The sequence below is a fragment of the Trichomycterus rosablanca genome, chromosome 3 (assembly GCF_030014385.1).
Source record: "Trichomycterus rosablanca isolate fTriRos1 chromosome 3, fTriRos1.hap1, whole genome shotgun sequence".
NCBI lineage: Eukaryota > Metazoa > Chordata > Actinopteri > Siluriformes > Trichomycteridae > Trichomycterus > Trichomycterus rosablanca.
The window spans coordinates 18,033,439-18,060,731 of record NC_085990.1 but is presented as its reverse complement, the minus strand read 5'-3'; the positions used below and the strand labels follow the sequence as shown (position 1 = coordinate 18,060,731).

Sequence of the window (27,293 nt, the reverse complement as noted above, 5' to 3'; positions counted from 1 at the left end):
AATACACATATCCTCTGCCCTGTAATGTACACATAGTACACTGTCTCTAATACACGTATCCTCTGCCCTGTAATGTACACATAGTACACTGTACACTGTCTCTAGTACACATATCCTCTGCCCTGTAATGTACACATAGTACACTGTACACTGTCTCTAGTACACATATCCTCTGCCCTGTAATGTACACATAGTACACTGTACACTGTCTCTAATACACATATCTTCTGCCCTGTAATGTACACATAGTACACTGTCTCTAATACACATATCCTCTGCCCTGTAATGTACACATAGTACACTGTACACTGTCTCTAATACACATATCCTCTGCCCTGTAATGTACACATAGTACACTGTCTCTAATACACATATCCTCTGCCCTGTAATGTACACATAGTACACTGTACACTGTCTCTAATACACATATCCTCTGCCCTGTAATGTACACATAGTACACTGTACACTGTCTCTAATACACATATCCTCTGCCCTGTAATGTACACATAGTACACTGTACACTGTCTCTAATACACATATCCTCTGCCCTGTAATGTACACATAGTACACTGTACACTGTCTCTAATACACATATCCTCTGCCCTGTAATGTACACATAGTACACTGTACACTGTCTCTAATACACATATCCTCTGCCCTGTAATGTACACATAGTACACTGTACACTGTCTCTAATACACATATCCTCTGCCCTGTAATGTACACATAGTACACTGTACACTGTCTCTAATACACATATCCTCTGCCCTGTAATGTACACATAGTACACTGTACACTGTCTCTAATACACATATCATCTGCCCTGTAATGTACACATAGTACACTGTACACTGTCTCTAATACACATATCCTCTGCCCTGTAATGTACACATAGTACACTGTACACTGTCTCTAATACACGTATCCTCTGCCCTGTAATGTACACATAGTACACTGTACACTGTCTCTAATACACGTATCCTCTGCCCTGTAATGTACATATAGTACACTGTACACTGTCTCTAATACACATATCCTCTGCCCTGTAATGTACACATAGTACACTGTACACTGTCTCTAATACACATATCCTCTGCCCTGTAATGTACACATAGTACACTGTACACTGTCTCTAATACACATATCCTCTGCCCTGTAATGTACACATAGTACACTGTACACTGTCTCTAATACACATATCCTCTGCCCTGTAATGTACACATAGTACACTGTACACTGTCTCTAGTACACATATCCTCTGCCCTGTAATGTACACATAGTACACTGTACACTGTCTCTAATACACATATCCTCTGCCCTGTAATGTACACATAGTACACTGTACACTGTCTCTAATACACGTATCCTCTGCCCTGTAATGTACACATAGTACACTGTACACTGTCTCTAATGCACATATCCTCTGCCCTGTAATGTACACATAGTACACTGTCTCTAGTACACATATCCTCTGCCCTGTAATGTACACATAGTACACTGTACACTGTCTCTAGTACACATATCCTCTGCCCTGTAATGTACACATAGTACACTGTACACTGTCTCTAATACACATATCCTCTGCCCTGTAATGTACACATAGTACACTGTACACTGTCTCTAATACACATATCCTCTGCCCTGTAATGTACACATAGTACACTGTACACTGTCTCTAGTACACATATCCTCTGCCCTGTAATGTACACATAGTACACTGTACACTGTCTCTAGTACACATATCCTCTGCCCTGTAATGTACACATAGTACACTGTACACTGTCTCTAATACACATATCTTCTGCCCTGTAATGTACACATAGTACACTGTACACTGTCTCTAGTACACATATCCTCTGCCCTGTAATGTACACATAGTACACTGTACACTGTCTCTAGTACACATATCCTCTGCCCTGTAATGTACACATAGTACACTGTACACTGTCTCTAATACACATATCTTCTGCCCTGTAATGTACACATAGTACACTGTCTCTAATACACATATCCTCTGCCCTGTAATGTACACATAGTACACTGTACACTGTCTCTAATACACATATCCTCTGCCCTGTAATGTACACATAGTACACTGTCTCTAATACACATATCCTCTGCCCTGTAATGTACACATAGTACACTGTACACTGTCTCTAGTACACATATCCTCTGCCCTGTAATGTACACATAGTACACTGTACACTGTCTCTAGTACACATATCCTCTGCCCTGTAATGTACACATAGTACACTGTACACTGTCTCTAATACACATATCTTCTGCCCTGTAATGTACACATAGTACACTGTACACTGTCTCTAATACACATATCCTCTGCCCTGTAATGTACACATAGTACACTGTACACTGTCTCTAATACACATATCCTCTGCCCTGTAATGTACACATAGTACACTGTCTCTAATACACGTATCCTCTGCCCTGTAATGTACACATAGTACACTGTACACTGTCTCTAGTACACATATCCTCTGCCCTGTAATGTACACATAGTACACTGTACACTGTCTCTAGTACACATATCCTCTGCCCTGTAATGTACACATAGTACACTGTACACTGTCTCTAATACACATATCTTCTGCCCTGTAATGTACACATAGTACACTGTCTCTAATACACATATCCTCTGCCCTGTAATGTACACATAGTACACTGTACACTGTCTCTAATACACATATCCTCTGCCCTGTAATGTACACATAGTACACTGTCTCTAATACACATATCCTCTGCCCTGTAATGTACACATAGTACACTGTACACTGTCTCTAATACACATATCCTCTGCCCTGTAATGTACACATAGTACACTGTACACTGTCTCTAATACACATATCCTCTGCCCTGTAATGTACACATAGTACACTGTACACTGTCTCTAATACACATATCCTCTGCCCTGTAATGTACACATAGTACACTGTACACTGTCTCTAATACACATATCCTCTGCCCTGTAATGTACACATAGTACACTGTACACTGTCTCTAATACACATATCCTCTGCCCTGTAATGTACACATAGTACACTGTACACTGTCTCTAATACACATATCCTCTGCCCTGTAATGTACACATAGTACACTGTACACTGTCTCTAATACACATATCCTCTGCCCTGTAATGTACACACAGTACACTGTACACTGTCTCTAATACACATATCATCTGCCCTGTAATGTACACATAGTACACTGTACACTGTCTCTAATACACATATCCTCTGCCCTGTAATGTACACATAGTACACTGTACACTGTCTCTAATACACGTATCCTCTGCCCTGTAATGTACACATAGTACACTGTACACTGTCTCTAATACACGTATCCTCTGCCCTGTAATGTACATATAGTACACTGTACACTGTCTCTAATACACATATCCTCTGCCCTGTAATGTACACATAGTACACTGTACACTGTCTCTAATACACATATCCTCTGCCCTGTAATGTACACATAGTACACTGTACACTGTCTCTAATACACATATCCTCTGCCCTGTAATGTACACATAGTACACTGTACACTGTCTCTAATACACATATCCTCTGCCCTGTAATGTACACATAGTACACTGTACACTGTCTCTAGTACACATATCCTCTGCCCTGTAATGTACACATAGTACACTGTACACTGTCTCTAATACACATATCCTCTGCCCTGTAATGTACACATAGTACACTGTACACTGTCTCTAATACACGTATCCTCTGCCCTGTAATGTACACATAGTACACTGTACACTGTCTCTAATGCACATATCCTCTGCCCTGTAATGTACACATAGTACACTGTCTCTAGTACACATATCCTCTGCCCTGTAATGTACACATAGTACACTGTACACTGTCTCTAGTACACATATCCTCTGCCCTGTAATGTACACATAGTACACTGTCTCTAGTACACATATCCTCTGCCCTGTAATGTACACATAGTACACTGTCTCTAGTACACCTATCCTCTGCCCTGTACTGTACACATAGTACACTGTCTCTAGTACACATATCCTCTGCCCTGTAATGTACACATAGTACACTGTCTCTAGTACACCTATCCTCTGCCCTGTACTGTACACATAGTACACTGTCTCTAGTACACATATCCTCTGCCCTGTAATGTACACATAGTACACTGTACACTGTCTCTAGTACACCTATCCTCTGCCCTGTACTGTACACATAGTACACTGTCTCTAGTACACATATCCTCTGCCCTGTAATGTACACATAGTACACTGTCTCTAGTACACCTATCCTCTGCCCTGTACTGTACACATAGTACACTGTCTCTAGTACACATATCCTCTGCCCTGTAATGTACACATAGTACACTGTCTCTAGTACACCTATCCTCTGCCCTGTACTGTACACATAGTACACTGTCTCTAGTACACATATCCTCTGCCCTGTAATGTACACATAGTACACTGTCTCTAGTACACCTATCCTCTGCCCTGTAATGTACACATAGTACACTGTCTGTAGTACACCTATCCTGTGCCCTGTAATGTACACATAGTACACTGTACACTGTCTCTAGTACACATATCCTCTGCCCTGTAATGTACACATAGTACACTGTCTCTAATACACATATCCTCTGCCCTGTAATGTACACATAGTACACTGTACACTGTCTCTAGTACACATATCCTCTGCCCTGTAATGTACACATAGTACACTGTACACTGTCTCTAGTACACATATCCTCTGCCCTGTAATGTACACATAGTACACTGTACACTGTCTCTAATACACATATCCTCTGCCCTGTAATGTACACATAGTACACTGTACACTGTCTCTAGTACACATATCCTCTACCCTGTAATGTACACATAGTACACTGTACACTGTCTCTAGTACACATATCCTCTACCCTGTAATGTACACATAGTACACTGTCAGTGTACGCATATCCTCTGCACAGTAATGCCCATAGTTTTTCTATTAAAGCATCAGTTTAACCAGTTTTTGTGGTTTGAACTAATTGGTTTTGCATGAAGTCTAGCCTAGTTTAATTCAGTCTCAAAAAGAAGAGAAACAGCCATAGGGCAGCGATAGCTCAACTCAGTCCTGGACTATTGTTTAGAAGATTGTTGGTTGAAGCCTCACCACAGTCAAGCTGCCACTGTTGGACCCCTGAGCAAGATAAAAAATGCTAAATGCCATGAGCACCCTTTGCTTTTTTGGAGATAATTCAACCCAGTAGCCTGACTCAGTAGCCTGCAATGTGGTGCTTATCAGAGTCACTTAGGTCTTTATGCTGATCCTATCTGCTGTGTTCAACATGTGAACTACGAGCAACTACCGTTAGTCCAATGTTTAATACATCCCCGACTTTCACATGCACAACAGTTACAGTGTATCACAAAAGTGAGTACACCCCTCACATTTCTGCAAATATTTCATTATATCTTTTCATGGGACAACACTATAGACATGAAACTTGGATATAACTTAGAGTAGTCAGTGTACAGCTTGTATAGCAGTGTAGATTTACTGTCTTCTGAAAATAACTCAACACACAGCCATTAATGTCTAAATAGCTGGCAACATAAGTGAGTACACCCCTCAGTGAACATGTCCAAATTGTGCCCAAATGTGTCGTTGTCCCTCCCTGGTGTCATGTGTCAAGGTCCCAGGTGTAAATGGGGAGCAGGGCTGTTAAATTTGGTGTTTTGGGTACAATTCTCTCATACTGGCCACTGGATATTCAACATGGCACCTCATGGCAAAGAACTCTCTGAGGATGTGAGAAATAGAATTGTTGCTCTCCACAAAGATGGCCTGGGCTATAAGAAGAATGCTAACACCCTGAAACTGAGCTACAGCATGGTGGCCAAGGTCATACAGCGGTTTTCCAGGACAGGTTCCACTCGGAACAGGCTTCGCCAGGGTCGACCAAAGAAGTTGAGTCCACGTGTTCGGCGTCATATCCAGAGGTTGGCTTTAAAAAATAGATACATGAGTGCTGCCAGCATTGCTGCAGAGGTTGAAGACGTGGGAGGTCAGCCTGTCAGTGCTCAGACCATACGCCGCACACTGCATCAACTCGGTCTGCATGGTCGTCATCCCAGAAGGAAGCTGACGCACAAGAAAGCCCGCAAACAGTTTGCTGAAGACAAGCAGTCCAAGAACATGGATTACTGGAATGCCCTGTGGTCTGACGAGACCAAGATAAACTTGTTTGGCTCAGATGGTGTCCAGCATGTGTGGCGGCGCCCTATTGAGAAGTACCAAGACAACTGTATCTTGCCTACAGTCAAGCATGGTGGTGGTAGCATCATGGTCTTGGGCTGCATGAGTGTTGCTGGCACTGGGGAGCTGCAGTTCATTGAGGGAAACATGAATTCCAACATGTACTGTGACATTCTGAAACAGAGCATGATCCCCTCCCTTCGAAAACTGGCAGTTTTCCAACACGATAACGACCCCAAACACAACCTCCAAGATGACAACTGCCTTGCTGAGGAAGCTGAAGGTAAAGGTGATGGACTAAACCCAATTGAGCACCTGTGGCGCATCCTCAAGTGGAAGGTGGAGGAGTTCAAGGTGTCTAACATCCACCAGCTCCGTGATGTCATCATGGAGGAGTGGAAGAGGATTCCAGTAGCAACCTGTGCAGCTCTGGTGAATTCCATGCCCAGGAGGGTTAAGGTAGTGCTGGATAATAATGGTGGTCACACAAAATATTGACACTTTGGGCACAATTTGGACATGTTCACTGTGGGGTGTACTCACTTATGTTGCCAGCCATTTAGACATTAATGGCTGTGTGTTGAGTTATTTTCAGAAGACAGTAAATCTACACTGCTATACAAGCTGTACACTGACTACTCTAAGTTATATCCAAGTTTCATGTCTATAGTGTTGTCCTACGAAAAGATATAATGAAATATTTGCAGAAATGTGAGGGGTGTACTCACTTTTGTGATACACTGTATGAGATAGGCAGCGGCTTCTTCAAGGGAGCACTAATAGGGATCAGCAGTTGGGTGCTTGGGTTTAAACACACTAACCAATTGGAAGTGCACTTGTCAGTGGACTCTCAGTGCTGGTCCTAAGCCTGAATATACAGTGTATCACAAAAGTGAGTACACCCCTCACATTTCTGCAAATATTTCATTATATCTTTTCATGGGACAACACTATAGACATGAAACTTGGATATAACTTAGAGTAGTCAGTGTACAACTTGTATAGCAGTGTAGATTTACTGTCTTCTGAAAATAACTCAACACACAGCCATTAATGTCTAAATGGCTGGCAACATAAGTGAGTACACCCCACAGTGAACATGTCCAAATTGTGCCCAAAGTGTCAATATTTTGTGTGACCACCATTATTATCCAGCACTGCCTTAACCCTCCTGGGCATGGAGTTCACCAGAGCTGCACAGGTTGCTACTGGAATCCTCTTCCACTCCTCCATGATGACATCACGGAGCTGGTGGATGTTAGACACCTTGAACTCCTCCACCTTCCACTTGAGGATGTGCCACAGGTGCTCAATTGGGTTTAGTCCATCACCTTTACCTTCAGCTTCCTCAGCAAGGCAGTTGTCATCTTGGAGGTTGTGTTTGGGGTCGTTATCCTGTTGGAAAACTGCCATGAGGCCCAGTTTTCGAAGGGAGGGGATCATGCTCTGTTTCAGAATGTCACAGTACATGTTGGAATTCATGTTTCCCTCAATGAACTGCAGCTCCCCAGTGCCAGCAACACTCATGCAGCCCAAGACCATGATGCTACCACCACCATGCTTGACTGTAGGCAAGATACAGTTGTCTTTGTACTTCTCACCAGGGCGCCGCCACACATGCTGGACACCATCTGAGCCAAACAAGTTTATCTTGGTCTCGTCAGACCACAGGGCATTCCAGTAATCCATGTTCTTGGACTGCTTGTTTTCAGCAAACTGTTTGCGGGCTTTCTTGTGCGTCAGCTTCCTTCTGGGATGACGACCATGCAGACCGAGTTGATGCAGTGTGCGGCGTATGGTCTGAGCACTGACAGGCTGACCTCCCACGTCTTCAACTTCTGCAGCAATGCTGGCAGCACTCATGTGTCTATTTTTTAAAGCCAACCTCTGGATATGACGCCGAACACGTGGACTCAGATTCTTTGGTCGACCCTGGCGAAGCCTGTTCCGAGTGGAACCTGTCCTGGAAAACCGCTGTATGACCTTGGCCACCATGCTGTAGCTCAGTTTCAGGGTGTTAGCAATCTTCTTATAGCCCAGGCCATCTTTGTGGAGAGCAACAATTCTATTTCTCACATCCTCAGAGAGTTCTTTGCCATGAGGTGCCATGTTGAATATCCAGTGGCCAGTATGAGAGAATTGTACCCAAAACACCAAATTCAACAGCCCTGCTCCCCATTTACACCTGGGACCTTGACACATGACACCAGGGAGGGACAACGACACATTTGGGCACAATTTGGACATGTTCACTGTGGGGTGTACTCACTTATGTTGCCAGCTATTTAGACATTAATGGCTGTGTGTTGAGTTATTTTCAGAAGACAGTTAATCTACACTGCTATACAAGTTGTACACTGACTACTCTAAGTTATATCCAAGTTTCATGTCTATAGTGTTGTCCCATGAAAAGATATAATGAAATATTTGCAGAAATGTGAGGGGTGTACTCACTTTTGTGATACACTGTAATAAGTAGGGTTACATTAGAAAGGGCATAAAACTGTTCCGAATTCGAACCTGAATCATTCGCTGTCGCATCCACTGAGTCAGCCATTAATATTTAATATGTCTGTGTAGCCCTAATAATTAGCATGCTTTCAAAACAAATAACCTGTTTAGATGCTTTCATTCTTTTTTACTCATTTTCGGTCACTTCTTTACAGTATGTTCTGTGCGAGTGATTGGGGAGAGTGACGTCATGCAGGAGTTCTTGTCTGAATCAGATGAGGTAAGGTAAGATGAGGTACAAATCGATAATATGAAGGAAATTAATATGCTTCCAACTTGCAGCAACAGTTTAGGGCCTGCCTTCACTCTCATCTTCACCTGTCTACCACACTCTCCATTACTTTGTATTCTACAATCCAAGTATTTTAGCTCATTCATGTTCATCGCCTCAAGTGCTTGCAACTGAACCTTTCCTCCGCCCTTACTTTTTAATTGTTTATAAAACCACAGATACAGAAAAAAAAGCCAGGACAAACCTGGCTAGTGGTGTCACTATTGATATACAGTACTTTGAGAAAGTTGGTGGCTCGGTGGATAGCACTGTCGCCTTGCAGTAAGAAGGTCCTGGGTTTGATACACAAGTGAAGCGAACCGGGTCCTTTCTGTGTGGAGTTTGCATGTTTTCCCAGTGTCTGCGTGGGTTTCCTCTGGGAGCCCTGGTTCACGGTCCAAAAACATGCAAGTGAGGTGAATTGGAGATACAAAATTGTCCATGACTGTGTTTGACTTGAACTGATGAATCTTGTGTAACGTGTAACTTACCTGTCCATTCATGAATGTAACCAAAGTGTATAAAAAATGATGTTAAATTCCTAATAAATAAATAGAAATAAATACTACAGACACAATGGGTGTGAAAACCTAGGGAGCTGCCTTGCTGTCTTACTGTCTACATAGGCAGCTGCCTCAGTAGAGAGGATTCTAATAAGTCAATGACTTATAATGCAGGTTATTCGAACGCACTACTTAGATAGCGATTCCATCGGGTTTTGCATTTCGCGTTTAGCATCTTGCCATTAAAACCAATGGATGAGGTAGCACAGCACGCTAACGTCAATATAACATCTTCCTTCATGTGCCGATAACGGTTAAATTTCCTGACAAGCCCGAACTTGCAAATAAAAACACTCGTACAAGTTTATACAAGTTAAAAATCAGTTATATTTTATTTACATTTGAAAATAACTCGAGAGAAGAGCACCCGACCGGCAATGAATTCTGGGATTGCCTTGATCACTAAGGCAGCATCGGATGCTCACTCGTTCTTGAGCCAAAATAACATTGAAATATGAAGATACCTCAGAAGTGTGGATTTTAAGGCATCTAGGATTTCGAACAGCCTCCTTCTCGGGAGCGTGCACAGGATGACGTAAAATGCAGTCTATGTAGACAGCTCCCTAGCTTTTCGAACACGCCCAATAATTATAATAAAAAATGGTATTAGGGTCAGTACTGCCATATTTCTTTGATTATTATAGCCTTTTCTGCATATTGAAATTGAATTTGACCCGAATAGGCCATGACTGAAAATTGAGATGTGAATTCAAACTGCATTGTTTTAAGTTTTTATCAACAATGATAATGTCGGCGCCTGAGTGGCGCAGCAGTAAAAACACGCTGGAACCAGAGCTGGTATTTCGAATACGTCGTATCGAATCTCAGCTCTGCCTTGCCGGGTGAGGCTGAGCAGCCACATGAACAACGATTGGCCTGTTGTTCATATGTGCGGGACTAAGCCTGATGGGGTCTCTCTCTCTCTCTCATGACTGGTGCAATTACGACCTCTGCTGGCTGATTGATGGCGCCTGCACAGAGATGAGAAAAGAGTGCTCTTAGGGTGTGTCCCTCCGTACATGCAGCTAAGCTGCACTGCACTCGTCAAAGTGTAGGTGATAAGATGCATACGGCATGCTGCCCATGTGTCGGAGGGGGCGTGGGTTAACTTCGTTCTCCTCAATCAGAGCAGAGATCGGCATTGGTGGAGAGGAAGCATGATGCAATGGGGCAGTTGGATGCGCTAAAAAGGGGAGAAAATGCATTAAAAAAAAAAAAAAAAAAAAATATATATATATATATATATATATATATATATATATATATATATATATATATATATATATATATATATACAGTGTATCACAAAAGTGAGAACACCCCTCACATTTCTGCAAATATTTTTTTATATCTTTTCATGGGACAACACTATAGAAATAAAACTTGGATATAACTTAGAGTAGTCAGTGTACAACTTGTATAGCAGTGTAGATTTACTGTCTTCTGAAAATAACTCAACACACAGCCATTAATGTCTAAATAGCTGGCAACATAAGTGAGTACACCCCACAGTGAACATGTCCAAATTGTGCCCAAAGTGTCAATATTTTGTGTGACCACCATTATTATCCAGCACTGCCTTAACCCTCCTGGGCATGGAATTCACCAGAGCTGCACAGGTTGCTACTGGAATCCTCTTCCACTCCTCCATGAAGACATCACTGAGCTGGTGGATGTTAGACACCTTGAACTCCTCCACCTTCCACTTGAGGATGCGCCACAGGTGCTCAATTGGGTTTAGTCCATCACCTTTACCTTCAGCTTCCTGAGCAAGGCAGTTGTCATCTTGGAGGCTGTGTTTGGGATCGTTATCCTGTTGGAAAACTGCCATGAGGCCCAGTTTTCGAAGGGAGGGGATCATGCTCTGTTTCAGAATGTCACAGTACATGTTGGAATTCATGTTTCCCTCAATGAACTGCAGCTCCCCAGTGCCAGCAACACTCATGCAGCTCAAGACCATGATGCTACCACCACCATGCTTGACTGTAGGCAAGATACAGTTGTCTTGGTACTTCTCACCAGGGCGCCGCCACACATGCTGGACACCATCTGAGCCAAACAAGTTTATCTTGGTCTCGTCAGACCACAGGGCATTCCAGTAATCCATGTTCTTGGACTGCTTGTCTTCAGCAAACTGTTTGCGGGCTTTCTTGTGCCTCAGCCTCCTTCTGGCATGACGACTATGCAGACCGAGTCGATGCAGTGTGCGGCGTATGGTCTGAGCACTGAGAAACTGACCTCCCACGTCTTCAACCTCTGCAGCAATGCTGGCAGCACTCATGTGTCTATTTTTTAAAGCCATCCTCTGGATATGACGCCGAACACGTGGACTCAACTTCTTTGGTCGACCCTGGCGAAGCCTGTTCCGAGTGGAACCTGTCCTGGAAAACCGCTGTATGACCTTGGCCACCATGCTGTAGCTCAGTTTCAGGGTGTTAGCAATCTTCTTATAGCCCAGGCCATCTTTGTGGAGAGCAACAATTCTATTTCTCACATCCTCAGAGAGTTCTTTGCCATGAGGTGCCATGTTGAATATCCAGTGGCCAGTATGAGAGAATTGTACCCAAAACACCAAATTTAACAGCCCTGCTCCCCATTTACACCTGGGACCTTGACACATGACACCAGGGAGGGACAACGACACATTTGGGCACAATTTGGACATGTTCACTGTGGGGTGTACTCACTTATGTTGCCAGCTATTTAGACATTAATGGCTGTGTGTTGAGTTATTTTCAGAAGACAGTAAATCTACACTGCTATACAAGCTGTACACTGACTACTCTAAGTTACAGTGTATCACAAAAGTGAGTACACCCCTCACATTTCTGCAGATATTTAAGTATATCTTTTCATGGGACAACACTGACAAAATGACACTTTAACACAATGAAAAGTAGTCTGTGTGCAGCTTATATAACAGTGTAAATTTATTCTTCCCTCAAAATAACTCAATATACAGCCATTAATGTCTAAACCACCGGCAACAAAAGTGAGTACACCCCTTAGTGAAAGTTCCTGAAGTGTCCATATTTTGTGTGGCCACCATTATTTCCCAAAACTGCCTTAACTGTCCTGGGCATGGAGTTTACCAGAGCTTCACAGGTTGCCACTGGAATGCTTTTCCACTCCTCCATGACGACATCACGGAGCTGGCGGATATTCGAGACTTTGCGCTCCTCCACCTTCCGCTTGAGGATGCCCCAAAGATGTTCTATTGGGTTTAGGTCTGGAGACATGCTTGGCCAGTCCATCACCTTTACCCTCAGCCACTTCAATAAAGCAGTGGTCGTCTTAGAGGTGTGTTTGGGGTCATTATCATGCTGGAACACTGCCCTGCGACCCAGTTTCCGGAGGGAGGGGATCATGCTCTGCTTCAGTATTTCACAGTACATATTGGAGTTCATGTGTCCCTCAATGAAATGTAACTCCCCAACACCTGCTGCACTCATGCAGCCCCAGACCATGGCATTCCCACCACCATGCTTGACTGTAGGCATGACACACTTATCTTTGTACTCCTCACCTGATTGCCGCCACACATGCTTGAGACCATCTGAACCAAACAAATTAATCTTGGTCTCATCAGACCATAGGACATGGTTCCAGTAATCCATGTCCTTTGTTGACATGTCTTCAGCAAACTGTTTGCGGGCTTTCTTGCGTAGAGACTTCAGAAAAGGCTTCCTTCTGGGGTGACAGCCATGCAGACCAATTTGATGTAGTGTGCGGCGTATGGTCCGAGCACTGACAGGCTGACCCCCCACCTTTTCAATCTCTGCAGCAATGCTGACAGCACTCCTGCGCCTATCTTTCAAAGACAGCAGTATGATGTGACGCTGAGCACGTGCACTCAGCTTCTTTGGACGACCAACGCGAGGTCTGTTCTGAGTGGACCCTGCTCTTTTAAAACGCTGGATGATCTTGGCCACTGTGCTGCAGCTCAGTTTCAGGGTGTTGGCAATCTTCTTGTAGCCTTGGCCATCTTCATGTAGCGCAACAATTCGTCTTTTAAGATCTTCAGAGAGTTCTTTGCCATGAGGTGCCATGTTGGAACTTTCAGTGACCAGTATGAGAGAGTGTGAGAGCTGTACTACTAAATTGAACACACCTGCTCCCTATGCACACCTGAGACCTAGTAACACTAACAAATCACATGACATTTTGGAGGGAAAATGACAAGCAGTGCTCAATTTGGACATTTAGGGGTGTAGTCTCTTAGGGGTGTACTCACTTTTGTTGCCGGTGGTTTAGACATTAATGGCTGTATATTGAGTTATTTTGAGGGAAGAATAAATTTACACTGTTATATAAGCTGCACACAGACTACTTTTCATTGTGTCAAAGTGTCATTTTGTCAGTGTTGTCCCATGAAAAGATATACTTAAATATCTGCAGAAATGTGAGGGGTGTACTCACTTTTGTGATACACTGTATATCCAAGTTTCATGTCTATAGTGTTGTCCCATGAAAAGATATAATGAAATATTTGCAGAAATGTGAGGGGTGTACTCACTTTCGTGATACACTGTATATATACAGTGTATCACAAAAGTGAGTACACCCCTCACATTTCTGCAGATATTTAAGTATATCTTTTCATGGGACAACACTGACAAAGTGACACTTTGACACAATGAAAAGTAGTCTGTGTGCAGCTTATATAACAGTGTAAATTTATTCTTCCCTCAAATTAACTCAATATACAGCCATTAATGTCTAAACCGCCGGCAACAAAAGTGAGTACACCCCTAAGAGACTACACCCCTAAATGTCCAAATTGAGCACTGCTTGTCATTTTCCCTCCGAAATGTCATGTGACTCGTTAGTGTTACTAGGTCTCAGGTGTGCATAGGGAGCAGGTGTGTTCAATTTAGTAGTACAGCTCTCACACTCTCTCATACTGGTCACTGAAAGTTCCAACATGGCACCTCATGGCAAAGAACTCTCTGAGGATCTTAAAAGACGAATTGTTGCGCTACATGAAGATGGCCAAGGCTACAAGAAGATTGCCAACACCTTGAAACTGAGCTGCAGCACAGTGGCCAAGATCATCCAGCGTTTTAAAAGAGCAGGGTCCACTCAGAACAGACCTCGCGTTGGTCGTCCAAAGAAGCTGAGTGCACGTGCTCAGCGTCACATCCAACTGCTGTCTTTGAAAGATAGGCGCAGGAGTGCTGTCAGCATTGCTGCAGAGATTGAAAAGGTGGGGGGTCAGCCTGTCAGTGCTCAGACCATACGCCGCACACTACATCAAATTGGTCTGCATGGCTGTCACCCCAGAAGGAAGCCTCTTCTGAAGTCTCTACGCAAGAAAGCCCGCAAACAGTTTGCTGAAGACATGTCAACAAAGGACATGGATTACTGGAACCATGTCCTATGGTCTGATGAGACCAAGATTAATTTGTTTGGTTCAGATGGTCTCAAGCATGTGTGGCGGCAATCAGGTGAGGAGTACAAAGATAAGTGTGTCATGCCTACAGTCAAGCATGGTGGTGGGAATGCCATGGTCTGGGGCTGCATGAGTGCAGCAGGTGTTGGGGAGTTACATTTCATTGAGGGACACATGAACTCCAATATGTACTGTGAAATACTGAAGCAGAGCATGATCCCCTCCCTCCGGAAACTGGGTCGCAGGGCAGTGTTCCAGCATGATAATGACCTCAAACACACCTCTAAGACAACCACTGCTTTATTGAAGAGGCTGAGGGTAAAGGTGATGGACTGACCAAGCATGTCTCCAGACCTAAACCCAATAGAACATCTTTGGGGCATCCTCAAGCGGAAGGTGGAGGAGCGCAAAGTCTCGAATATCCGCCAGCTCCGTGATGTCGTCATGGAGGAGTGGAAAAGCATTCCAGTGGCAACCTGTGAAGCTCTGGTAAACTCCATGCCCAGGAGAGTTAGGGCAGTTCTGGGAAATAATGGTGGCCACACAAAATATTGACACTTCAGGAACTTTCACTAAGGGGTGTACTCACTTTTGTTGCCGGTGGTTTAGACATTAATGGCTGGATATTGAGTTATTTTGAGGGAAGAATAAATTTACACTGTTATATAAGCTGCACACAGACTACTTTTCATTGTGTCAAAGTGTCATTTTGTCAGTGTTGTCCCATGAAAAGATATACTTAAATATTTGCAGAAATGTGAGGGGTGTACTCACTTTTGTGATACACTGTATATATAAACAATGATAACGTCAAACGTCTCTGTAGCGGGCCCACCTGCCGTGGAGATCGGCTGTGTGGTTTGGTTTCAGAATCATGCCTTGTTGTTTATGGCTGGCAGAGGACACATGGAGATGCAGATGATGGTATTGGTTCCTTTTAACTGACACCAGCTTCAGACAGAAGTGTTTCTGTTTATATATCATTTCAACGAGTACACCTTGGAGACAAAAGGCTTGCAAAGAAAGAAAAATGGTAAACTGGTGTCTCATTTTGTTTTAAGTAGAAGTTTATGAAGTAAGGTTTTTTAAAATGTACAGTTCTCAAAGACAGAACACTAGAACTGTTAAAAAATAAAAATCTCAGACACTGGATGGGGTATTTCCTAATTTTGTTTTCAAGTACTGCTCATTTTTATGAAGTCCCTTATACCCTGGTATCCAGCAGAGGATCATGTAGCACAGAGATCTTCTCTAGTATTTTTGTCAGCAGGGGGTCTACTTTTAGCAAATCAATAGCCTGCAGGCAAGCTTTTGAGTCTGGACTGATTTAATAAACAGGTCGAAGAAGGTGTGTTTGTGATGGTTGCTGCTTCTATTTGGGCACCCAAGAACCTCCTTGCGTTCTGATAAACATAGAAAGGTTCAGGCTGTCCGACATGACTTTCCAGCTGCCCTTGGAGTCACGTTTGAGAAATCGCATTAAAACCTTAAAACCAAACCTGTTTAAGACTGACCATAGAAATCGTCCTCTGTTCAGCCAGTTTCTGGAGCTGGTATGATTTGTCCTCAGCTTTAATGGCACCCCTCTTAGCATCATCTACAGTGCCTTGCAAAAGTATTCAGCCCCCTTGAACTTTTCAACCTTTTGCCACATTTCAGGCTTCAAACATAACGATATGAAATTGTAATTTTTGGTGAAGAATCAACAACAAGTGGGACACAATCGTGAAGTAGAACGAAATTTATTGGATATTTTAAACTTTTTTTAGAAATAAAAAACTAAAAAGTGGGGCGTGCAATATTATTCAGCCCCTTTACTTTCAGTGCAGCAAACTCACTCCAGAAGTTCAGTGAGGATCTCTGAATGATCCAATGTTGACCTAAATGACTGATGGTGATAAATAGAATCCACCTGTGTGTAATCAAGTCTCCGTATAAATGCACCTGCTCTGTGACAGTCTCAGAGTTCTGTTTAAAGCGCAGAGAGCATCATGAAGACCAAGGAACACACCAGGCAGGTCCGAGATACTGTTGTGGAGAAGTTTAAAGCCGGATTTGGATACAAAAAGATTTCCCAAGCTTTAAACATCTCAAGGAGCACTGTGCAAGCGATCATATTGAAATGGAAGGAGTATCAGACCACTGCAAATCTACCAAGACCCGGCCGTCCCTCTAAACTTTCAGCTCAAACAAGGAGAAGACTGATCAGGGATGCAGCCAAGAGGCCCATGATCACTCTGAATGAACTGCAGAGATCTACAGCTGAGGTGGGAGACTCTGTCCATAGGACACAATCAGTCGTACACTGCACAAATCTGGCCTTTATGGAAGAGTGGCAAGAAGAAAGCCATTTCTCAAAGATATCTATAAAAAGCCACCTGGGAGACACACCAAACATGTGGAAGAAGGTGCTCTGGTCAGATGAAACCAAAATCGAACTTTTTGGCCACAATGCAAAACGTTATGTTTGGCGTAAAAGCAACACAGCTCATCACCCTGAACACACCATCCCCACTGTCAAACATGGTGGTGGCAGCATCATGGTTTGGGCCTGCTTTTCTTCAGCAGGGACAGGGAAGATGGTTAAAATTGATGGGAAGATGGATGGAGCCAAATACAGGACCATTCTGGAAGAAAACCTGTTGCAGTCTGCAAAAGACCTGAGACTGGGACGGAGATTTATCTTCCAACAAGACAATGATCCAAAACATAAAGCAAAATCTACAATGGAATGGTTCACAAATAAACGTATCCAGGTGTTAGAATGGCCAAGTCAAAGTCCAGACCTGAATCCCATCGAGAATCTGTGGAAAAAGCTGAAAACTGCTGTTCACAAACGCTCTCCATCCAACCTCACTGAGCTCGAGCTGTTTTGCAAGGAAGAATGGGCAAAAATTTCTGTCTCTCGATGTGCAAAACTGATAGAGACATACCCCAAGCGACTTGCAGCTGTAATCGCAGCAAAAGGTGGCGCTACAAAGTATTAACGCAAGGGGGCTGAATAATATTGCACGCCCCACTTTTCAGTTTTTTATTTCTAAAAAAAGTTTAAAATATCCAATAAATTTCGTTCCACTTCACAATTGTGTCCCACTTGTTGTTGATTCTTCACAAAAAATTACAATTTCATATCGTTATGTTTGAAGCCTGAAATGTGGCAAAAGGTTGAAAAGTTCAAGGGGGCTGAATACTTTTGCAAGGCACTGTATAGCCTGAAAGAGAAGCATCCACACATCAAATACAATCACAAACGAATGCTGAAACTCAATTCAACAGATGCATTAATGCACAGAAATGATGTTCAAGGTGTACTCAGTAGATGCTTATCTCGTACATATTTGTCTAGAAGATGTCTAGTAGATGTTAAGCTATTGCTGTCTTAAACTAACATGATAAGTTCAGTCGGGTTGGGATTGAGTCCTGGCATAATGGATCACTATTTAAGTGGTATGGTAATGCTCCAGAGAGGTGTCTTGAAAGACCTGGTGAGAAATACAACAATGCATCTCTACCATGAAAAAAAATTGAGCATTAGGTGGCATGGTGTGGGGTGCCTTATGAGCTGCTGGCACTGTTGATCTGCTTCACTGTTAAAAGTCAATGAAATTTAAAGGGAAAGCTAATGATATGTTTTAAAGCCAATTAAAGCTTAATGTTTAGCTATTTAAGGCTTGCACTGGAGAGTACCAGGAGTTCCTGGTCTTAGCAGCAGCCCCATACAAGCCCCAACAAAGACAAACCATGAAAAATATTAGCCACAGTCCTCTGTTTGTATAAGTGTACGGTTAAACAGGACAGATAAGGACTTTGCTTTTCTGTACCCTCTGTCCCTGTTGACTGTTTATAGATATTAAGCTTCATTTCACTTGTTCATTTTTTATCTAATCCATGTGCTTTTATTGCCCTGCCCTATTATTTCCATCAATGAGTCACATCTCTCACCCTCTCTTTCTCTGTCTGTCTCTTTCAGAACTATAATGGAGTCTCGGATGTGGAATTGAGAATAGCCATGCCAGACAAAACCACAGTGACCGTCCGGGTTCGAAAGAATTGCACAACAGATCAGGTTTACCAGGTACCGCATGTGATTATCTGAACTACTGAACTTGACCCTAAGCTTATTGGACATCCCATTCCAAAACATTTGACAATATGAAGTTACATGTTTGTAGCTGTAACAGCCTTTACTCTTCTGTGTAGGTGTTTTACAACAAGTTGGTCCATTTAGCCCAGTTCCAGTTTAGTGGTAGTTTAGTTTAGTGGTTAACAGGGTTAGGTTCAGGACTAGGTGCAGGCCATAGCAGTCAAATGTTGCTTTTTCTTTTTATTTCTCTTTATGCATTTTCTCTCCTTTTCTCCCAATTTTAGCGTAGTCAATTAGTCTTCCGCTGCTGGGGATCCCGATCACGTCAGAGGAGGGTATATTCACCTGCCCCATGTCCCCTCCGACGCGTGTGCAGTCTTTCGACCCCTTCCTATTGGCCCACACTTCAGTGGACTTGCACGTAAGGCCGGATATCGCACATGGACAGACACGCACCAATCTCCATATTCTGTACAACCTCCACCTCTGTACAGGTGCATTGGGCTGCTAACTAGGGTCCTTGCACAGCGTTTGAGGACCCCACCCACTTATTAGTCCATCCAGCAGACTGATGGCTAATTGTGCCCACTAAAGGGCGCCCAGTCGGCCAGTAGCAGAGCTGAGATTCAAACCGGGGAGTTCAGAATCCCAGCGCTGGTGTGCTAGTGGAATATCCCGCTGTGCCACCTGGGTGCAAATGACCCTTTCTTGATGGACAGATCAGAGATGAAGGTGCTGCAATTCTGAAAGCACATATATAATAAACTACCCCAAAAATCTCTGAAAAACAAGTAATTTCCTATCACAACTCCTCTTCCCCCTACACCACCCCTGCCCTGATCGAAGAGAGCCGCAGACTAGTACGCACCCCCTCTAAATCTCTAAGTGTGTAGTTTGCTGCTGCTTTTTACCTGCCAGGTAAAAAATGTGGTCTCCGGCAGCTAAGAGAACACACCACAGTATCTCGCACAGAGGGTCATGCTATGCTCTTAGCGCATCATCCACCACTCGAGCATTTACTTTGACCGGAAGACCCCAGACCCCAGGAAGAATGTCAGACACCCGTCACCATAACACACATCCTGAACGAATGCCCATAGTACAACAGTGAAAAACAAAGACTACATATGCCCAATACATTGTATTATCACCCAAGATAATACAGAAATATCCTCAAATTCCTTAATAATATAAAACTGAAAACATGTATATAATACAAGACCTGTAAACCTAGCATAAAACACAGATTTATGCCGTGAATATCATAAATGTGACTACATTTACAAACAAAAACAGTTTGACCGGCCAACATACGTTGCTTTTGCAATAGCAATATGAAACTCTTCAACCTACCTCTATCAGGCAGGGCCAAATAAGCCTGTTAGACACATGGCCAGGTTGACAGTAGTGCTGTAAATTCAAAAACTGGATCCAAAGTACACTCAGACTTCACTGATTTCTCAGAAATGATACAGCTATGGTGCACCCCCTCCCCTTCGTCTCTTTCAGGCTGTGGTGATGAAGCTCGGGATGGACAGTATTACCGCCAGTTACTTTGCTCTCTTTGAAGTCATCAACCACTCCTTCGGTAAGTGTGGTTCATTCTAATTATTCTTTGATCCAGTGGAATGTAGCAGTTACAGTTACTGTGGTTCTGTGGATTATAGATCTTATTAGAGAGCTTTAATGTAGCACAGATTTCATTCAGACAAGAGACAGGAGCCACATCCTGACCAGTACCCCTGTCTGCTTATTATTGGCTGCTGCTTCTTATTGCTTAGCCAGAAACATTGCTCATGCTTCTTGAGGGATGGTGACCCTTTTCTGAACAGATTCATGCTGTGATTTAGGGTTTTTTTGAAGCTATGTTGAAGTGTTAGGAAGTTTTAAATAGGAAAACTGAAAGAAACGGTTCCCTCAGTTACGATATTTCCAAAAACCCCTTTCCAAAAAAATTGGGAGAGTAGGTAAAATGCATGGGCATTATGTTCTCTGGGCATGGAGAACAGTGGCATGGGTATCTTGCACATCTGTAAGAACCATTTAATGTCTTATGCCAAGTTCACACTACACGACTTTCCAAGTCGTCAGGTCGCTGTACAGTTCACACTATACGACTGAATCTCTTGCACTCGGGAGTCTTTCAGTCGGTGTATATTTTATACTTCACGACTGATCGGCGATAGGGGGTTTCACACTACACGATCTATCACCAACTGGAATCGCAGGCGAGCTTCTCTGGTCTCCCTTTTGTTCTTCTTTACAAAACCACATGTGAGAAGTGACGAGGGGTTTTAATGATACCACATCCAAAAATGCACGTCAGCAAGTAGCGAGAGATCAAAGTTGTTTGTGGTCTGATGTGCAGCGTAAAATCAAAGAGGAAAAATAAATGAATCTGAGTGGATTTGGCAACACAAACAGTATGGATTGTTCTGTAGTAAAGTGGAGGTTAATTAATAATTTTGTAATGCAGCGTGGGTGTTATGTTTTGTAGAGAACGATCAAATCAGAAATACTGTAAAACGTGTGTGTGCCGGTGTATTCTGATATAAACTATATCCTCTCCTGCGTTTCCCTTCACGTATCCTGCGTTCTCATTGGCTGTTTGACATGTCACTCATTCCCAGTTGCCCGTCTGAGATCAGATATCTGGCGTGCTAGAAAACTCGGTCCAGTCGCCGAGCAGTCGGCGAGCCGGTCGGGTCGAGTTGTTGGATAGTTCACACTTAGCGACTGAGAGCCGAGTTTTGATCGCCGAGTGAACGCTGAGTTGTTCAAAAATCAGGGCAAAAATCGTGTAGTGTGAACTAGGCATTACTGTACAGTGGCATTTTGGAACAACATAAGTTGCTGTATAAATAAGTGGTCCCAAACCTTTTGTGCACCACGGACCGGTTTCATATAAGATATAATTTCACGGACCGGCATTGGCGGGAGGATTTAAAATAAAATTATACAACAAGCATAATAAAAAACACAAAGTGCTAACAATACTGCTCACCAATGATGGAAAATCAGTGAGAACCCTGAGCTTTTTTCTCTGCAACGAGACACTCCCACCTAGGGGTGATGGGTGACAAAGTGTATTCTCTATGTCCAGTCTACTCCGTAACTTTGTTTTGGTTGCCGTCACTGCAGAAAATCCAGCTTCACAAAGATAGGATGTTGAAATGGAAGCAGTGTTTTCATTGCTTTTGTAGCGATCTCTAATTATTTATTCTTTCTGTGCGGCCCGGTAATAAATGACCCACGGTGATTGGGGATCACTGGTCTAATTGATGTCTTTTTCAGGAATGTGCCTGCTTGTTCCAGCAGAACAATGCTGCACGTGTTACAACAGCTTGGCTTTGTTGTAAGAAAGTATTGGTGCTAGACTGGCCTGCCTGCAGTCCAGACTTGTCTCAGTGAAACAGTGCAGTCACTTGTAATCTCATGGTTGGACTACTGCAACTCCCTCCTGGCAGGTGCTTCTATGTCTACTATTAAACCCTTGTAACTCCTGGTTTTTTACCAACCTGAACACTGCCACATCACCCCACTGCTGCGTTCTCTTCACTGGCTTTCTGTAGCTGCACACATTCAGTTTAAAACACTGATGCTCGCCTACAAAGCCAAAAATGGACCAGCCGCAAGCTACCTTTGTCTAATCAAACCTCGCTCTGTACCACGCAACCTCCGAGCCACTAATCTCGCTTCACTTGATCCTCCACCCAGGACGCGAGGAAGACGAGCATTAAGGTTCTTCTCTGTACTTGCACCCAAGTGGTGGAACGAACTTTCTCTGTCTGTACAAACATCTGAGTCTCTTGCTGTCTTTAAAAAACTATTAAAAACCCACCTCTTTACTAAGCACTTTACTAAGCTGACTGGACTGTGGCTAAGTGGGTAAGTGGGTAGCACTGTCGCCTCACAGCAAGAAGGTCCTGGGTTCGATCCCCAGGTGGGGCGGTCTGGGTCCTTTCTGTGTGGAGTTTGCGTGTTCTCCATGGGTCTGCGTGGGTTTCCTCCGGGAGCTCCGGTTTCCTCCCACAGTCCAAAAACATGCAAGTGAGGTGAATTGGAGACACTAAATTGTCCATGACTGTGTTTGATATAACCTTGTGAACTGATGAAACTTGTGTGAAGATAAACTACCGTTTCCTGTCATGAATGTAACCGAAAGTGTAAAACATGACGTTAAAATCCTAATAAACAAACAAACTAAGCTGACTTGTACTTACTTACTTACTAACGCTCTTATTCATTTAAAAATAAAAAATACTTTGGTTCTAACAGGGTTTCAGCAGATTTGTGTTCTTGAACTGTTGTTTACTTAAACTAGAGTAAGGTAATGTTTACTATGGAAGCACTTCTGTAAGTCGCTCTGGATAAGTGCCGAAAATGTAAATGTAGGATAAATTTTTTTAGTTTAAATTCTAGCTCTAGTTTTAGGGTGTTTTTACCCCTGCACTTTTCAGTCTGGTTAAATCTGACTCGGGTTCATTTTACCCCTCAGTGTAATTCGCTTGGGTAGGTGTGAACACAGTAATCACACTTGGGTGCAGACCAACTACATCGAGACCCTTGATAGGACGATCTCTGGTGCAGTTTGTACGTGGTGAGAATGTCTGACCTTAAGCTGCCTTTTTCTGCTCAGTCATTTGAAGGCAGCAAGTCTGCTTTGCAAAGTCTGGAGCAGTACAGACTTGGTTACTGTCTTTCTCTTGCCTCAGACATCTGACCAATATGCAAGTGAACGTTCTCACATTGTTTGTCATGATGCACTTCAATGCGCTTGGATTTTTCTCTGTGTGCAAAGAAACCAAACCAAAGGGGAAACACTCAGTTATTAAACTCATTAATTGATTCAGACTAAATCAAACAAACTTGTGGTGTGAAAATGCCCTCAGCCTCAGTAATGAATGAGTGTGGAAAAATGAGAAACAGAACAAAAAAACAACTTGGACACGCATCCACTTCACATGGCTTTAGTTTCACCTGCAACTCGTCTTGTGTTTCATTATTGCTAAGTACCAGAGACCTGGCTTTCACCTCCAGCAATGAGTGCCAACAAGGTCATAGACAGTTCACTGCTTGCATAATAGCAAACAAAGACTCGTGGGTAGCAATAAGGGCTGTTACGATGGCATATTGCCATGCTATTATGCCTTTGTCCCAAATACTGTGGTTTCACAACTTGATGGTACTTAGCAGCCATTTAAACATACACCTGGTATAGGCATAGGTCTGAAATGTTAGGCCAACCCGAACAAAAGACTATTTAGAATAAGAGTTTAGGTCTTAGTGTATTATTGGCCAGAATGGACACTTCACAGACACCACTGGCCATGCCTCAGGAGAGGAAGGGCATGGGTAATCACTTCTACTGTTTAGTCAAGGCACCAGCACAGGTGGTGGAGGAATGCAAAGAGAATAGTGTAATCCTCCGTACGTGTTAAAGCTCCCTGTAATATATGGTTGGCAGTTTGACTTGTCTCAGACAGCATGACGTTGACAAGAATTTTACACAAGCCAGTGGTAAAAAAAAAGACAAAGCTGATGAACTTGATGTTTAAAATGACCAGGTACCACATTTTCTCTTTTTCTGTGCCAGTGCGCAAGCTGGCTCCGAACGAGTTCCCGCATAAGTTGTACGTGCAGAACTACACGTCGGCCGTGCCCGGTACCTGCCTGACCTTGCGCAAGTGGCTCTTCACAACTGAGGAGGAGTTCCTGCTTAACGACAACGAACTCGCCATCAACTATTGCTTTCACCAGGTCTGTAATGGTATTTCTGTGTGTTCTGTTAAACAGATAGATGGATGGATGGACAGGCAAACAGACAGACTGATATAGATAGACAGACAGAGAGACATAGATAGATGGACAGACAGATATAGACAGACGGACAGAGAGAGAGAGGGATAGATAGACATAGACAGATAGACGGACAGACAGAGAGAGAATTAGATAGATAGACAGATAGACATATATAGATAGATAGACAGACAGAGATAGATAAATAGACAAATATAGATAGATACAGACAGACAAGACCCATCAACCGTAACATTAAAATCACCTCCTTGTTCCTACACACACTGTCCATTTTATCAGCTCAACTTACCATATAGAAGCACTTTGTAGTTCTACAATTACTGACTGTAGTCCATCTGTTTCTCTGCATACTTTTTAAACCTGCTTTTATGCTGTTCTTCAATGGTCAGGACTCTCCCAGGACCACTACAGAGCAGGTATTATTTAGGTGGTGGATCATTCTCAGCACTGCAGTGACACTGACATGGTGGTGGTGTGTTAGTGTGTGTTGTGCTGGTATGAATGGATAAGACACAGCAATGCTGCTGGAGTTTTTAAACACCTTACTGCCACTGCTGGACTGAGAATAGTCCACCAACCAAAAATATCCAGCCAACAGCTCCCCGTGGGCAGCGTCCTGTGACCACTGATGAAGGTCTAGAAGATGACCAACTCAAACAGCAGCAATAGATGAGCGATCGTCTCTGACTTTACATCTACAAGGTGGACCAACTAGGTAGGAGTGTCTAATAGAGTGGACAGTGAGTGGACACGGTATTTAAAAACTCCAGCAGCGCTGCTGTGGTGGTCCTGTGGGGGTCCTGATCATTGAAGAACAGGGTGAAAGCAGGTTAAAAAGTATGTAGAGAAACAGATGGACTACAAAGTGCTTTTATATGGTAAGTGGAGCTGATAAAATGGACAGTAAGTGTAGAAACAAAGAGGTGGTTTTAATGTTATAACTGATCAGTGTATTAATAATAGTAATAATAATAATAAAGATGAAAGTGTGAAACAAATAACTATTCAACTATAACTATATAAAGACGCTGCTAAATGACTATACATATGTGGGTAAATAATTGTGCAGATATGTACAGTGTATCACAAAAGTGAGTACACCCCTCACATTTCTGCAAATATTTTATTATATCTTTTCATGGGACAACACTATAGACATGAAACTTGGATATAACTTAGAGTAGTCAGTGTACAGCTTGTATAGCAGTGTAGATTTACTGTCTTCTGAAAATAACTCAACACACAGCCATTATTGTCTAAATAGCTGGCAACATAAGTGAGTACACCCCACAGTGAACATGTCCAAATTGTGCCCAAATGTGTCGTTGTCCCTCCCTGGTGTCATGTGTCAAGGTCCCAGGTGTAAATGGGGAGCAGGGCTCTTAAATTTGGTGTTTTGGGTACAATTCTCTCATACTGGCCACTGGATATTCAACATGGCACCTCATGGCAAAGAACTCTCTGAGGATGTGAGAAATAGAATTGTTGCTCTCCACAAAGATGGCCTGGGCTATAAGAAGATTGCTAACACCCTAAAACTGAGCTACAGCATGGTGGCCAAGGTCATACAGCGGTTTTCCAGGACAGGTTCCACTCGGAACAGGCTTCGCCAGGGTCGACCAAAGAAGTTGAGTCCACGTGTTCGGCGTCATATCCAGAGGTTGGCTTTAAAAAATAGACACATGAGTGCTGCCAGCATTGCTGCAGAGGTTGAAGACGTGGGAGGTCAGCCTGTCAGTGCTCAGACCATACGCCGCACACTGCATCAACTCGGTCTGCATGGTCGTCATCCCAGAAGGAAGCTGACGCACAAGAAAGCCCGCAAACAGTTTGCTGAAGACAAGCAGTCCAAGAACATGGATTACTGCAATGCCCTGTGGTCTGACGAGACCAAGATAAACTTGTTTGGCTCAGATGGTGTCCAGCATGTGTGGCGGCGCCCTGGTGAGAAGTACCAAGACAACTGTATCTTGCCTACAGTCAAGCATGGTGGTGGTAGCATCATGGTCTTGGGCTGCATGAGTGTTGCTGGCACTGGGGAGCTGCAGTTCATTGAGGGAAACATGAATTCCAACATGTACTGTGACATTCTGAAACAGAGGATGATCCCCTCCCTTCGAAAACTGGGCCTCATGGCAGTTTTCCAACAGGATAACGACCCCAAACACAACCTCCAAGATGACAACTGCCTTGCTGAGGAAGCTGAAGGTAAAGGTGATGGACTAAACCCAATTGAGCACCTGTGGCGCATCCTCAAGTGGAAGGTGGAGGAGTTCAAGGTGTCTAACATCCACCAGCTCCGTGATGTCATCATGGAGGAGTGGAAGAGGATTCCAGTAGCAACCTGTGCAGCTCTGGTGAATTCCATGCCCAGGAGGGTTAAGGCAGTGCTGGATAATAATGGTGGTCACAC

The 27,293-nt window shown here is 43.3% G+C and overlaps 1 protein-coding gene across 2 annotated transcripts in view; it reads left to right on the top strand.

The window, feature by feature from the left end:
• Positions 1-27,293, top strand: part of snx27b (sorting nexin 27b) — a 59,656-nt gene that overhangs the window by 15,324 nt on the left and 17,039 nt on the right. For both annotated transcript variants that reach the window (XM_062990999.1, XM_062991000.1), the window contains exons 4-7: positions 8,906-8,970; positions 18,947-19,051; positions 20,570-20,648; positions 24,657-24,820. In XM_062990999.1, coding sequence (XP_062847069.1) covers positions 8,906-8,970; positions 18,947-19,051; positions 20,570-20,648; positions 24,657-24,820 — 413 coding nt within the window. The remainder of the gene's footprint in view (positions 1-8,905; positions 8,971-18,946; positions 19,052-20,569; positions 20,649-24,656; positions 24,821-27,293) is intronic.